General features: G+C 43.6%; 1 protein-coding gene across 1 annotated transcript in view; it reads right to left on the bottom strand.

Annotated features, from left to right (window-relative positions):
* The window catches only part of B4GALT1 (beta-1,4-galactosyltransferase 1), an 85,495-nt gene that overhangs the window by 36,573 nt on the left and 32,087 nt on the right, over positions 1-16,835 (bottom strand). Inside the window, exons 3-4 of the mRNA XM_040417839.1 lie at positions 4,682-4,869; positions 1,516-1,638 (exon numbers count right to left, since the gene is read on the bottom strand). Coding sequence (XP_040273773.1) covers positions 1,516-1,638; positions 4,682-4,869 — 311 coding nt within the window. The remainder of the gene's footprint in view (positions 1-1,515; positions 1,639-4,681; positions 4,870-16,835) is intronic.

The following is a 16,835-nucleotide window of genomic DNA, read 5'->3' as shown; positions in this document are numbered from 1 at the left end:
AACGGGAAAATGGACGGAGCCATGTATCGTGAAATCCTGAGCGACAACCTCCTTCCCTCTGCCAGGAAACTGAAAATGGGTCGTGGATGGGTGTTCCAGCACGACAATGACCCAAAACATACAGCAAAGGCAACAAAGGAGTGGCTCAAGAAGAAGCACATTAAGGTCATGGAGTGGCCTAGTCAGTCTCCGGACCTTAATCCAATCGAAAACCTATGGAGGGAGCTCAAGCTCAGAGTTGCACAGAGACAGCCTCGAAACCTTAGGGATTTAGAGATGATCTGCAAAGAGGAGTGGACCAACATTCCTCCTAAAATGTGCGCAAACTTGGTCATCAATTACAAGAAACGTTTGACCTCTGTGCTTGCAAACAAGGGTTTTTCCACCAAGTATTAAGTCTTTTTTTGTTAGAGGGTTCAAATACTTATTTCACTCAATGAAATGCAAATCAGTTGCTATCTTTTATTTAAAGTTATTTTTTCGATTTTCCTTTTGATGTGCTATCTGCCACTGTTACAATAAACCTACCATTGAAATGATACTGTTCTGAGACTTTTCATTTCTTTGTCATTGGACAAACTTACAAAATCAGTGAGGGGTCAAATAATTATTTCCCCCACTGTAGCTGCCTCCACTGGTAAGTCCACAATCTAGTGTAGCCACTGCCACCAGTCAGTCCACAGTCTAGTGTAGCCGCTGCCAGTCATTCCACAATCTAGTATAGCTGCCTCCACTGGTAAGTCCACAATCTAGTGTAGCCACTGCCACCAGTCAGTCCACAGTCTAGTGTAGCCGCTGCCAGTCATTCCACAATCTAGTATAGCTGCCTCCACTGGTAAGTCCACAATCTAGTGTAGCCACTGCCACCAGTCAGTCCACAGTCTAGTGTAGCCGCTGCCAGTCATTCCACAATCTAGTATAGCTGCCTCCACTGGTAAGTCCACAATCTAGTGTAGCCACTGCCACCAGTCAGTCCACAGTCTAGTGTAGCCGCTGCCAGTCATTCCACAATCTAGTATAGCTGCCACCACTGGTAAGTCCACAATCTAGTGTAGCCACTGCCAGTCATTCCACAATCTAGTGTAGCCGCTGCCAGTCATTCCACAATCTAGTATAGCTGCCTCCACTGGTAAGTCCACAATCTAGTATAGCCACCAGTCAGTCCACAGTCTAGTGTAGCCGCTGCCAGTCATTCCACAATCTAGTATAGCTGCCTCCACTGGTAAGTCCACAATCTAGTGTAGCCACTGCCACCAGTCAGTCCACAGTCTAGTGTAGTAGCAGCTATTTAGTCTACAGTAAACTCTCTCTTTATTTTACAGGGGACAATGCTGATTTTTAATTTGGTGCCCAAAAAATATAACTTGGCTTCTAAAGGCACTCTAGGGATATTTTCTTTTAGCTTGGAGCCCCGATTAGAAAAGCAAGATTCGTCTGAATGGTTTAGATGTACATATTCATCTCTAAAAATACAAAGAAGTTAAATAAATTACTCAAATAAAGTGAAAATTATACCTGTTGTATATGTCATCATCCTCGCCACCCCATCCCCAGAAGTTGTTGGGAAATCCATTGATTTTTTCAAATTGTTCTTTGCTTAAGGCAGATACACCTCCAAAATACTGGTTGTATGGTAACCTGAAAAAACAAGCACACCCATAAACTCTATTAGTCCATCAGCCTCTGTGAGGAGCAGGACCTTCTGAAACAAATACACAGCCTATTTTAGGTTTTCAGGATGCAGTATTTTACATTAATGTTTCTTTATTGAGTGATTCCAAAAGCCATAACTTGCTTTCCAACCCACATAGCTGTATGTGTACAAGGGGTTCTTTCTGTGTGCAGGACCGTATCTGCCATGAGGCGAGAAGAAAATCTCACATCTGAGGGTAGCCAACCTGCCTCTGAGGGGATGGCAGTAATTTACCACTAAGCCTGAAGCCTATGAGGCAGTAGCATAGTGCAAGAGGTTTTGATGACATCATTGCAACTTCCAGTGCCGGGTCTCAGGTGACACAATTGCATAGTGTTGAATGCCTGCATCCGGAGACGTCATGTGACCGCCTGCACTGGGATGTGGCAGCTCGGGCCACAGTCAGAATGCGGTGGGGAAAAGGAGTTGGGTAACTATTTTTATTTTATTATACATGTCGGCATTACTGGGACTACAATATAATTCGCATGGACACGCCCCCTTAGCTGCAGCAGAAAAGACACTTCCCTTGAGCTGCCAGCTTGATATAAAACTAGCAGAGCAATGATTGGATCCATGCGAGGTACAGGGCTGGTTCTGGCTTTGTTAGAAAGAGGTTGTCATGTACTATATGATGTCTGATTTTCATTTTTTACATGGGTAACCCCTTTAACTTGCCTCTGGCCAAATATATTATATACTTACCATATATCTATAGCCAACTTAGGAGCCTGTATGCCATTGATAGGCTTACTGAAGGAGCCCTTTTTCTGTCATGTTCTTTAGGTGCTGCAATTACTATTCAGCCTTCTATTATGCCATCCAGCAACATGGAGACGTGAATAACCACTGGGACCCAAGTATGCAACATTAACCCTATTCTTTTACTGCCAAGGCATTAACAATGACCGTACGCCTTCTGCAATGCATTTTACTTTCTGTATTGCACTGTCATGAAACCATAAGCTCTCACTGGTGAATGCCATGTTTCCTTTTTTCATGGATGATTTCATATACGGACATTAACTTCTACGCTGCCGAACACCACCAAAGATAATATGATTTACCCCTCTCGTGCCCTAGACCACCAGGGATATAGACATTAACCTATTTTCTGCCCTAGATCACATGCAAGTAAATAAGTGAATAAAGAATGTATGTATATTCCCATACAAACAAGCCATCGTGCAGCTATGATGATATAAAAAAAAAGTTATGGCTCATGGAATGCAGCAATGACAAAAAGCCTCTGTGCACAGGGGTTAGGAAAATGTGTATACATGTGTAGACTACACATTTCAAAAGCTAACCTGCGTCTTTTTGCACACAAATCAGTATTTTACTTTAAGACTAAACAGGGAGATATTTACTACGCAATAAAACACCTGACTTCTGGCGCAAAATGCTTTGGCTACTGATAAATTTAGGCCTCATACACACAACCATATGCAAGTTGCAGATCCGCAAAATACGGATATCATCTGTGCTGCATCCACATTTTTTGCAGACCCACTGACTTCAATGGTTCCGTAGTCCACATTTTGAAGACAAATAAAAAATATGTTCTTTGGATGGAACAGACATACAGATGTGAAAAATCATAAGGATCATCCGTGCGCTTTTCACATCTGTTTGTCTGTTCTGCAAAAAGATAACATGTCCACAAAATGAAAACCATAGACCCACTGAAGTCTCCAAAAAAATAAAAATAAATGCGGACAGCACACGGACCACATCTGTATTTTCTGAATCCATATTTTAGTCACTTTTTGCACCCATCTTGACAGTTTTTAAAAAGTGTCTAGAAAAAGGGTTGTGACCAGGAGGAATGAAAAAATGCACCATTTTTTATTGCAAAATACTTGGTTAAAGGGGTTCTGCACTTTGTTTTAACTGATGATCTATCCTCTGGATAGATCATCAGCTTCTGATCGGCGGGGGTCCGACACCCGGGACCCCCGCCGATCAGCTGTTTGAGAAGGCAGCGGTGCTCCAGTAGTGCCGCGGCCTTCTCACTGTTGACCGCCGGCCCAGTGACGTCACGACTAGTATCAACTAGCGAGGGCGGGGCTAAGCTCTGTTCACTTGAATGGAGCTTAGCCGCGCCCACGCTAGTTAATACTAGTCGTTACGTCAGTGGGCCGGCGGTAAACAGTGAGAAGCACTTCTCAAACAGCTGATCGACGGGGGTCCCGGGTGTCGGACCCCCGCCGATCAGAAGCTGATGATCTATCCAGAGGATAGATCATCAGTTAAAACAAAGTGCAGAACCCCTTTAAGCAAGCCAACCAAGAACTAGCATTAGAAAAAGAACCATGTGTCCAAGAATATTCACCAAATTTACCAAGCAGTATACACCACTGTGATAATTCGGAGTACTTTTTGCCTGTCTACATTTATCCTGTCTAAAATTTAGGAGAAAATCTGTAAATTTCCCAATACAATACAAACTGTCTTTTACAACTGTCCCCCATTATTAACTTAGAACATCTAATACAGCACTCGCTAATAATAGCGGTGGTAATCATCACATTTTGCATAAAAATGAGTGACTAAATGAAATTAATTGAATGAAATTAGTCATCGCTAGGCGACAATCAAGCTCCTCCCAGTTGGCTGAGAGTATCGGTAGGACAGAGATATCCAACTGATGCTTAGGAACAACCATTTGTATGTGGCTTAAAGAGAAAAAAAATACCTGGCACAATCTACATACAAGAGTGGCCGTATTTCTGGAAAGGGCTTCCCCCCTTCTGCAATCCTAGATAACCCACTAAACGAACTACCTTTGCGAGAAGGACTGGGAAATAGTCTTCCAGAAAACTATTAGATCCACGATCATTCCTTTATCCACTGTACCATTCCCATGCAAGTGTTTACTTACATATCCACATCCATACAGCACTATATGCTACATACAGAGCCTTCTGTGCAGCACTTCTATAGACAGCAGGGTATAAGGAGTGTGTGCACAAGATAATCCCTTACCCGAACCCAAATTTATCCATGGATACAGACAAGTGTCTGGGTTGGCTGTAACACTTGTAGATGTTCCGGTCATCCATAGGTATCAGGTCAACGTCGCTGAATACAAAGCAATTATAATCATATTCTTTCAGAGCTTCCATATAGCCAATGTTGAGCAGTTTAGCGCGGTTAAAAGTTTCATCTCCGTCCTTGAAGTGTGAAAAAATGAGAGAAAAAAATAAATGTTTTTAGGTTTCAATTATTTGCTTTGTTTTGTAAATCCTTTGAAGACAACCCTGATATCTGACCATAATGCATATATCTGCTGTAGTGTGGTATCACAGGTGTACACAGTGCTAGAAATAGACACACATTTTACTTTAAATGGACACCATCATCAGTCTTTTTTGCCACATATGTGGGGGTTTTTTGGGGTGGATTTTTATTTCGATTTTTTTTTTTTAATTCACTATGTTTTCTACTTCTTGGCCTGACTCTTTAAAAGGGTTTTTCCAAGATTTTTTTTTCATCAGTATCTGATGGGTGGTGGCTCGACACCTGGGACCCCCACTGATCAGCTGTGAACACTGCGGCCTTCTTGCAGCTCACCAACCACAGTGCCGCACATTGTATAGCAACTGTGCTTGGTATTGTACTCAGCCCCATTCACTTCAATGGGGCTGAGCTGCTCCTAGGCCACGTGACATCACTGGCCGAGGGAAAAGCAGAGAGAAGGCCGTCTCAAACAGCTGATCGGCGGGGGTCCTGGGTGTCGGACGACCACTGATCAGTAGTAAAATCTCAGAAAACCCCTTTACTTGGACTTTTAGCACAGCAGATAGCCTCACTAGACTTTCTCAGTCAGACCATTCACTACAGACAGGGAGGGAAGGGGTGTGAGTGACTTGGTTAAAGCATCACACATTACACTGATAAGTGCAATATATATCAACAGAACAACAGAGCTGTCACTATTACCTCAATTCTACATCTACTATTATATTAGCAGATAACATCTTAATTCTGTGCTGACTGTTACAGAAGAACAATATTTTGTACTTAATATTCAATGGCATAGTATGCAGAAATGAAGAAAAACTGCCAAAAACCATTCTAAAACACTATGAATATTGAGTTGAAAAAAAAAATAACCCTTGATGGATGTGTCTCTTTAAGCCTCATTTACAGCCACGTTTATGCAAAAATTACATAATCCACATAATTTTCCAAGTGTTTGTTATATCAAATATCTAATCTGGGAAGACGATTTTCATGCTGACACATCAAAGTGAACGGCGGGTGTGGATAAGAATTTTACCGCATTTATCATCACAAATGAAGGCCTGAGTAAGTCCTTTCACATAGGTGTTACAGTCAATTACATGTACCAGCATCTGTCATGTGGGATGGACAAGACTACTCACCCAGTACACGGACTTCAGCAGGGTGCTGACTCTTTCAAAATATCATCGGGAAGAGAATAATTTCATGACAACACATTTTGATGCCTTTTAAAACAGTTGTCCGGCCACTTCATAAAAAAAAATGGTGTAAAATAACGAGGTCATACTTACCTCACCGATCCCCCACGGCTTACATTCTGATGCGTTCACTGTACTTAGTCCCTCTGAACAAGGACATGTGACTGCTGCAGCCAATCACTGGAACTACAGAGACAGCAGGGCACCTGACGAGTGCTTAAAGAGGAGCAGTGGAGGATTGGTGAGGTATTACTTCTTTTATTATTTTAACCAAATCTGAGTGGTTTATAAAACATTAAAGGGAACTTGTCACCGGGATTTTGGGTACAGAGCTGAGGACATGGGTTGCTAGATGGCCGCTAGCACATCCGCAATATCCAGTCCCCATAGCTCTGTGTGCTTTTATTGTGTAAAAAAACGATTTGATACATATGCAAATTAACCTGAGATGAGTCCTGTACGTGAGAGGAGTCAGGGACAGGACTCATCTCAGGTTAATTTGCATATGTATCAAATCGTTTTTTTACACAATAAAAGCACACAGAGCTATGGGGACTGGGTATTGCGGATGTGCTAGCGGCCATCTAGCAACCCATGTCCTCAGCTCTATACACAAAATCCTGGTGACAGGTTCCCTTTAAGGGGTCTATTAATAGATATACGCCAATTTTTGACGTACATCTGTAACCGATTCGGTCACAAAGGGCATTTTTCCCGCTCACGCCAGGTCATAGAAAATTATCTAAATCTAGGCCAGCAAGGGAGCAGACGTAGATTTAGGCTACGTCTACACGACGACATTTGTCGCACGACATTTTGTTGCACTAATGTCACGTGACAATTTTTATAATGGCAGTCTATGGTGTCACACTGCAACATGCTGCGACGCAACAGTCGCAGAAAATCCATTCGAGATGGATTTTTCTGCGACTGTTGCATCGCAGTCGCAGCATGTTGCATGTTGCAGTGCGACACCATAGACTGCCATTATAAAAATGATTGTGCCCTGTCGCGCGACAAATGTCGTCGTGTAGACGTAGCCTTAGGCTGGCAGTGAATGCAGAGGCCAGTGCATCTATATAACTTGGGCTACTTTCACACTCGCGTTTGGTGCGGATACGTCATGGATCTGCACAGACTGATCCGTTCAGATAATACAACCGTCTGCATCCGTTCAGAACGGATCCGTTTGTATTATCTTTAACATAGCCAAGTCGGAACCTTCTTGAACACCATTGAAAGTCAATGCAGGACGGATCCATTTTCTATTGTGCCAGATTGTGTCATAGAAAACGGATCCATCCCCATTGACTTACATTGTGTGTCAGAACGGATCCGTTTGGCTATGATTTGTCAGACGGACACCAAAATGTTGCAAGCAGAGTTTTTGTGTCCGCCTCCAGTGCGGAATGGAGACTGAACGGGGGCAAACTGATGCATTCTGAGCGGATCCTTTTCCATTCAGAATGCATTAGGACAAAACTGATCCGTTGTGGACGCTTGTGAGAGCCCTGAACGGATCTCACAAACGGAAAGCCAAAACGCCAGTGTGAAAGTAGCCTGAGTTGCATCATGCACCAGCACAAGGGGTATTAAGACCAGTGTCTAAAACGCCGTTCTTAATAAATGACCCCATAAGTGGCCAGGCAACCCCTTCCTTTCTTTTGACAGAATTTAGGGACCTTTAATTTAACCTATTAAGTTACAGTGCATTCACACTGCAGTGTACAGCAGTTCTATATTCCAACATATCCTAGATAGTGTGCCACTATAACTATGTAAGCATATACTGTCACCCGTCACTGTCAGGCTCCAAAGTAAAAAAATTATAATATACTGTATATGTATCGGTCAGTAGACTTTTTTTTTTTTACTAGATGCTTCTGCAGAGAACAGCATAGTCAACTAAGCTATTCTATACAGCAACAGTATATGAAACAGATACCTACCATCCCAAAGAAGCCAAAAATACACTATTTTGGCCTCCATAGGGTAAACAGGCTCTTATGGATATGTTTGACATATACACCAGTGGCACTTCACACACATAAGCCAAAAGTATACTGCAAGTGTAGTGTAAATATACCCTTAAAGGGGTTATCCAATACTTTAAACTGCCCCCAACACCAGATCATTGGTGCACAGGGAGAAGCAGCAGCGGCAGTGTGGGGACCAGGAGTGGTGCAAGTATATTCCCTGTGAGGGGCCTGGCATATGGGGGGGGGGGTCAGTTTATAGTATTGGATAACCCCTTTAAGCCAGACACACACGAGCAAGTTTAATTCGAGAAACTCACAGTGTCACAGTTAGGTCCTATGCTGACCTCCGCTCATTCTAATGCTGTGTAACCCTGAAAGTCCTGGAATCTATAGTATTACACTGAGGGTATTATTACATAAATACTTCCCCTGCAGCAGTTAAAGTAACAAAATAACAAAAATTCATACCTAGCACTTTCCTCCCCTGTCCCTACAAGAAACGTGCTGTCGTGATAGATATCAAGAGCCTACCCACCTTAAAACTGGGACCTTCCCATGCGTACCCCATAATCAATGAGAACATCAAAGAAAGCCCCTAATTGGAGAAGAGCATTTATCTCAGCACATCCCAAAAGAGAAAGAACCTGTCATTGCAGTTTCCAAGGAACACAATCCTCAGAGAGCTTACAAAATGGACCTTTTGTGTTGTACTAAACCTGTCTTAACCAACAGGTAATTTCCTGGATCTGGTGCATCACAGCCAATCTTCAAAGACACAAACATTCTTGTAGGAAAGGAAGCAGCTGCAGTAGGCTCATCATGCTCAATAAGCATGTTTCACATTATTTGCACGTATGAGAACAGAATCTGCCCGGCTATTCCCCGTGTACAGAGAAGTGATACCGCGTGTGTAATGTACAGAAAAGTGTTTGACATCACCCAGCCAAGATATAACATACAGTAGAAGCTGTTTGTCAGGATTAGTTCTTTTCATCTGTACCGTCTTGCAGGTGGGGACAGGAGGGTGAGAAGTCACCACTTATGGCTGAGCTCTTCAGTATCTCCTGGAATATCTACAGACAGAAAGAGCAGAAGGGAAAGGGAAGAGAGATAGGAAAATACAGATGAGGAAATGGCAGACAGAAAGTCAGTGCAGCAGAGAAAAACAGAACAGCAAAACCGCTCTCCCCTCCGAGTACCTCATTACCAGGACAAGTAACCCGCCCAATCATCTGGAGAAATGCAACAGAAAGGGCTGGCTCCTAAAGTGCGCAGTACAATTTCGAAATGGGACAGAAAGGGTTCTGGAGATGTGTGAGAAAAGTAGTGATTGGGGCAGACGAAGGACAGCTTCTTCCCAGCATGAAGTGGCTGCTTACACTGCATTCAACTACACGGCAAAAGGAGTTCTACCCATCACAGCGGTGTGGCAGCACTACTGACCCTCCACTGTGCAGGGAATCGCAGCACAGCTCTATTTTCAGGTCCATTCACACGACCATAAGTGGTTTGTGGATCCGCAAAAACACAGGTACCAACCGTGTGCATTCCATATTTTGAGAAACGCACACGGCTAGCCCCATGATAGAAATGCCCATTATTGTCCACGATTGCAAACAATAATAGGACATGCTCTATCTTTTGATCATTGAAATGAATCAGTCTGCACCTGTTCTGCAAAATTGTTACACACCAGGGAGATATATGTTTACATGGTGAGGAGTTAAAAAAAAAAAAAAAAAAAAAAAATTATGGTGAAGATGAGAATGAGGTAAGCAAGTACACGAGCATATTTGTTAAAAACCCACAAATTCCGGAAAACCTGTTTAACCCCTTCAACCATGTACAGGTGGTGGAGGTAATGTATTGAGCGGTGAGCCCGCTCCATACGCAGCAGGTGCTTGCTGCATCATGCAGCAGACAACCAGCCGCAATGACGGGGAATGGCGATCCTGCCAAACCTTGTCATTTAACCCCTCAGGTACCACAATCCACTCTGATCGTGGCACCTGTGAGGCAAGGCAGAGGGATGCGGCTCCCTTTGCCTTCCGAATGGAGTCCCTACAGTATAAATCACGGGGCTCCGATCAGTTACCACGGCAGCCTGGACGCTTGTGAAGCCTTCCAGACCTGCCATAGTAAGCTTAGGAGCATGTGAATATCCTATTAGATCTCTATTAGGGTGAATAGGACAAAGGATGAAAAGATCCCAGGTTCTTATTAAATGAAACGTAAAAAAAAATATTAAGAGTTTAAATCCCTAATTTACATATATTAATAAAAAAAAATATAAACCTATCAGGTAACGCTGTGTCTGAAAATATCTGAACTGTTGAAAAATTCCTGTGTGGTAAACACTGTAATGGAAAAAAAAAAAAAAAAAAAAAAAAGAAGAAGAAAAACACATCTCCTCCCACAAAAAAAATTGAAGTGATAGAAAAATGGTACCAATAAAAACTAGTTTGTCCCGCAAAAAGCAAGCCCTCATGCAGCTCTGTGAATGGAAATTTAAAAAAAGTTATCGATGTCAGAAAATGTAAAAAACAAAACAAAACAAACAAAAAAAAAAAACACTATACAAGTTTGGTATCGTTGCAGAATAAGGATGTCATTTTTAGTGCACAGTGAACGGCGTGACGTCAAAAATCACAAAAACCTTGGCGGAATTTAGGGGTTTTTCAATTTAACCCCACAAAGAATTTTCCTGTTTTCTAACATGCTAAATTAAATGGTGCACTTAAAAAATACAACTAAGGCTGCGTTCACACGGGCGAGTATTCCGCGCGGGTGCAATGCGGTAGGTGAACGTATTGCACCCGTACTGAATCCTGACCCATTCATTTCTATGGGGCTGTTCAGATGAGCGGTGATTTTCACGCGTCACTTGTGCGTTGCGTGAAAATCGCAGCATGCTCTATATTCTGCGTTTTTCACGCAACGCAGGCCCCATAGAAGTGAATGGTGTTGCGTGAAAATCTCAAGCATCTGCAAGCAAGTGCGGATCCTGTGCGATTTTCACGCATGGTTGCTAGGTGACAGTCTATTCACTGTATTATTTTCCCTTATAACATGGTTATAAGGGAAAATAATAGCATTCTGAAAACAGAATGCATAGTAAGTGATCAGTTGAGGGTTAAAAAAAAAAAAAAAAAAAATTAACTCACCTTCTCCGTTTGTTCGCGTAAGTCCCGGTCTCTTCTTTACTTCTCAAAAGATGAACTATGGGCTAAAGGACCTTTGGTGACGTCAGATCACATGCTCCAATCACATGGTCCATCACCGCGGTGATGGACCATGTGATTGGAGCATGTGATCTGACGTCACCAAAGGTCCTTTCCAAAATGGGGTCACTTGTGGGGTAGTTATACTGCCCTGGCATTTTAGGGGCCGAATGCGTGAGAAGTGGTTTGAAATCAAAATATCTCGGCAAAAGACAACTTTTCCCATTTATTTATACAAAGTTGGCATTTGACCAAGATATTTATCTCACCCAGCATGGGTATATGTAAAATGACACCCCAAAACACATTGCCCAACTTCTCCTGAGTACGGCGATACCAGATGTGTGACACTTTTTTGCAGCCTAGATGCGCAAAGGGGCCCATATTCCTTTTATGAGGGCATTTTTAGACATTTGGATCCCAGACTTCTTCTCACGCTTTAGGGCCCCTAGAATGCCAGGGCAGTATAAATACCCCACATGTGACCCCATTTTGGAAAGAAGACACCCCAAGGTATTCAATGAGGGGCATGGAGAGTTCATAGAATTTTTTTTTTTTTGGCACAAGTTAGCGGAAATTGATTTTTTATTTTTTTTCCTCACAGTCTCCCTTTCCGCTAACTTGGGACAAAAATTTTCAATCTTTCATGGACTCAATATGCCCCTCACGGAATACCTTGGGGTGTCTTCTTTCCGAAATGGGGTCACATGTGGAGTATTTATACTGCCCTGGCATTCTAGGGGCCCTAAAGCGTGAGAAGAAGTCTGGAATATAAATGTCAAAAATTTTTTACGCATTTGGATTCCGTGAGAGGTATGGTGAGTTCATGTGAGATTTTATTTTTTGACACAAGTTAGTGGAATATGAGACTTTGTAAGAAAAAAAATTATAATTTCCGCTAACTTGGGCCAAAAAAATGTCTGCATGGAGCTTTACAAGGGGGTGATCAATGACAGGGGGGTGATCAGGGAGTCTATATGGGGTGATCACCCCCGTCATTGATCACCCCCTTATAAGGCTCCATTCAGATGTCCGTATGTGTTTTGCGGATCCGATCCATGTATCAGTGGATCCGTAAAAATCATACGGACATCTGAATGCAGCCTTACAGGGGGGTGATCAATGACAGGGGGGTGATCAGGGAGTCTATATGGGGTGATCACCCCCATCATTGTTTACCCCCCTGTAAGGCTCCATTCAGATGTCCGTATGTGTTTTGCGGATCCGATCCATGTATCAGTGGATCCGTAAAAATCATACGGACGTTTGAATGGAGCCTTACAGGGGGGTGATCAATGACAGGGGGGTGATCAATGACAGGGGGGGTGATCAGGGAGTCTATATGGGTGATCACCCCCCTGTAAGGCTCCATTCAGACGTCCGCATGTGTTTTGCGGATCCGATCCATGTATCCGTGGATCCGTAAAAATCATATGGACGTCTGGAGCCTTACAGGGGGGTGATCAATGACAGGGGGGTGATCAATGACAGGGGGGGTGATCAATGACAGGGGGGTCTATATGGGGTGATCAGTGGTTCATAGGGGGTTAATAAGTGACGGGGGGGGGGGGTGTAGTGTAGTGTAGTGGTGTTTGGTGCTACTTTACTGAGCTGCCTGTGTCCTCTGGTGGTCGATCCAAGCAAAAGAGACCACCAGAGGACAAGGTAGCAGGTATATTAGACGCTGTTATCAAAACAGCGTCTAATATACCTGTTAGGGGTTAAAAAAAAAAAAAAAAGCACATCTCCAGCCTGCCAGCGAACGATCGCCGCTGGCAGGCTGGAGATCCACTCGCTTACCTTCCGTTCTTGTGAACGCGCGCGCCTGTGTGCGCGCGTTCACAGGAAATCTCGGCTATTGCGAGGGGACGCGTATATGCGTCCACCCAGAGTAACAGGACCGCCGCAAAGACGCAATCCTGCGTATGGCAGTCCTGAGGAGGTTAAGATGGCCGCCACTGCCCTCACCCTGAGGCTAATCCAGCCTGCCCTCACTAGCCAGTAACAATAGCCCCCCAAAAGTGTCAGTAACCAGAGCTCTCCCCCCTAAAGGGTTAATCTCCTGCAGCACAAAGGGGTCCTCTTACCACATGTTGCTTTCATTAATACACTGAGCAGATAGCAGATCTACCTTCTCTGGTCTGCGCTGCTTCCACTCTGCATTCTCCAGCTTTGCTGAGTGAGGGAGCGTCTGCCAAGCGCAGGGACAGGGAGAAGTGCACACAGCCCAGGCACGGTTATCAGCTGCTGGGGAGGACCTGGCTTTAATCATTTACTTACAGTCCCTGGCTGTCAGTAATCTGACCTTGCACACAGCGTGCTTCTGCGTCCTCCGTCCTTCAACAAAGGACGGACCATGCCTAGCAACACTATTTTAAGCACAGGTAAAAGTAGGCAGTACAGGGAACAAAACTGTGGAATAAGGCTAGGTCTACACGACGACATTTGTCGCGCGACATTTTGTTGCACCAATGTCGCGCGACAATTTTTAGAATGGCAGTCTATGGTGTCGCACTGCAACATGCTGCGACGCAACAGTCGCATGTTGCAGTGCGACACAATAGACTGCCATTCTAAAAATTGTCGCGCGACATTGGTGCAACAAAATGTTGCGCGACAAATGCTGCGCCCTATTTGTCACGCGACTTATTGTCGCGCGACAAATGTCGTCGTGTAGACCTAGCCTTAAGGGGTAATTGAATACACAGTGAAAAGTTGAAATAGGGCCACCAAGGTGATATTAATCACCACAATCCAATACTCCAAAAAAAATATATATATGACAGTTATACTTTAATGCATTCTGAATAAAAAAAAGGATCCGCTCAGAATACATCAGTTTGCCTCCGATCAGTCTCCATTTTGCTTTGGAGATGGACACAAAAACGCTGCCTGCAAACGGATCCGTCCTGGCACAAAATGTAAGTCAATAGGGACTGATCTGTTTTCACTGCCACAATAGAAAACGGATCCGTCCTCCATTTCATGTTAAAGATAATACAAACGGATCCATTCTGAACGGATGCAGACGGTTGTATTATCTGAACGCATACGTCCATGACGGAACCGCACAAAACGCGAGTGTGAAAGTAGCCTTATCCCGTAAAAAATAAGCCCTCATATGGCTATATCAATGGAAAATTAAAACGTTATGGCTAATGGAACGAGGGGAGGAAAAAAATTAAATAAAAATGGGCCCGGTACTTAAAGGGCTTCTGTCACCCCACTAAACTTTTTTTTTTTTGGTTACTTATAATCCCTATACTGCGATTTTTGCATACATACTGTAATTAAACATTTTGGTTCAGCAGATTCTGTTAAAAACTTACTTTTAAAATATGCTAATTACCTTGCTACCAGCAAGTAGGGCGGCTACTTGCTGGTAGCAGCCGCATCCTCCTATCCTAAAGATCTCTCTCTGCTGGCCCTGTTTGCATTCAAAATCTGGCGCCTGCGCCGTACCTGTCTTCAGTCGGCGCAGGCGCACTGAGAGGAGGACGCTCGCTCGGCCGCTCCTTCCTTAATGCGCCTGCGCCGGGTGTAGATGTGACGTCATCGGCGCAGGCGCATTGAGAATGGAGCGGCTGAAGGAGCGCCCGCCTCTCAGTGCGCCTGTGCCGACTGAATACAGTTACGGCGCAGGCGCGAGATCTTGATAGCAGACAGGACCAGCCAAAGGACGATCCCGTCATGGCCCTGTCAATCAACATGCGGAGGGGGCGTCTTTAGGATAGGAGGATGCGGCTGCTACCAGCAAGTAGCCGTCCTACTTGCTGGTAGCAAGGTAATTTGCATATTTTAAAAGTAAGTTTTTAACAGAATCTGCTGAACCAAAATGATTAATTACAGTATGTATGCAGAAATCGCAGTATAGGGATTATAAGTAACAAAAAAACAACAACAGTTTAGTGGGGTGACAGAAGCCCTTTAAGGGGTTTATTTCATCACACTCAATTATATAGCGCTAACATATTCCGTGGCGCTTTAGGGACACTAGCTTCACTCTGTTCCCAATGGGGCTCACAAATTAAGTGTCTAAATCAGCATATAGACATTCCCAGCACTTGTGTGTCTATTACCATTTGCTCCTGTAACACAAACTGATATAGCGGATAGTCTATTCTCGGACTATCCTAGTTACAGGATATCATATGATAGGAAGTAGTTCATGCTATCATCAATATTGGCTACACTCCAGGAAGCAAAGCAATGTTCATATGTAACCCTGCGGACGCTCATACTATAATGTAGTGCAGGGCAGCAGTCTTACTAGATAAGAGCAAGACAGAAGACAGAAACTGTCCTACTACTTCTTATCTCCAGCCGCCCGATGCTTCCAGATCCTCCTGCCAAAAGAAAGGGGGGAATGCAACACACCCTGAGGACAGGGCAGAGCAATCTGAGCATGTACATTCTACTTTACAACAGATACGCACGTTTACATTGTATTACCAAAGTGCACATGGGTCATTAAAGTAAACTAATCTATTTCTTGTCATGTCAGAGTACACACAGCATCCTGCGGAGAAGTTGTGGCATGCAAGTGGGTTCTGTTTGCAATTTGATGGCTACGTGGTTTGGCAAGTAAGGCCTCATGCACACGACCGTTGTTTTATTCCGTGTCCGTTGCGCCGTTTTTCGTGATTTTCTGCGAACCCATTGATTTTCAATGGGTCCGTTGAAAACTCTGCTAATGCACCGTTTGCCATCCGAATCCGTGGTTCCAGTCCTATTATTACCTATTAAATATAACCTGTCCTGTCCATTCAAGTAAATGGGACCGCTAAAAAACGCAAAGGCACACAAGATTGTCATCCGCGTCCGTTTTTTTCCTATCATTTGCATGGCAAACCTGTCTTAGACTTTTTTTTTTACCCTCCAAAAATAAAGGAAGACACATGGAAACAAAAACAAACTGATCACGGAACAACGGAACCCCATTTTGCGGAAGGGAACACAACAACAGTCATGTGCATGAGGCCTAAACCTGTAAAACACTGAAGAGCACCCCTGTGTGCATCCATCCGAAAGGAGCCGAGCTCACAAAAAACTCTCCTGTGTATATTCCAAAAATAAGAAAGGGACGCACTCGCTGTTTGCATTAATCCATCATTAGTGATCCAATAAATACACTTACTGGTTCACTAATTATGGATTTCAAGAGCTGCTGCCCTCTCTTACTTTTGTAAAACTCACTCAGCCATTAAGAATAAATGAAACAATTCACCTGCCAACCAGCCGCTATGTGGGACCGTACACAATGAAACAGCAGTGATGTAGTCATGTGCCCGATCCTCATCTCCTTGGACATTTATCTACTGTCTATGGACAGACTAGTTTCAGAGGGCAGTAATATTGCTCTTTACAGTAACGATATATATAGCGCCATAGATTGGATGCAGTCTAAACAAAGCAGAAAAGCAAACAATTCTTCATTCTGACAGGATCTTACCTAGGATTAGGACTTGTCTAACATGTAGTGTTTAATTTGCTC

The sequence above is a fragment of the Bufo bufo genome, chromosome 2 (genome assembly GCF_905171765.1).
Source record: "Bufo bufo chromosome 2, aBufBuf1.1, whole genome shotgun sequence".
NCBI classification, from domain to species: domain Eukaryota; kingdom Metazoa; phylum Chordata; class Amphibia; order Anura; family Bufonidae; genus Bufo; species Bufo bufo.
This window is presented reverse-complemented; position numbering and strand designations above follow the sequence as displayed.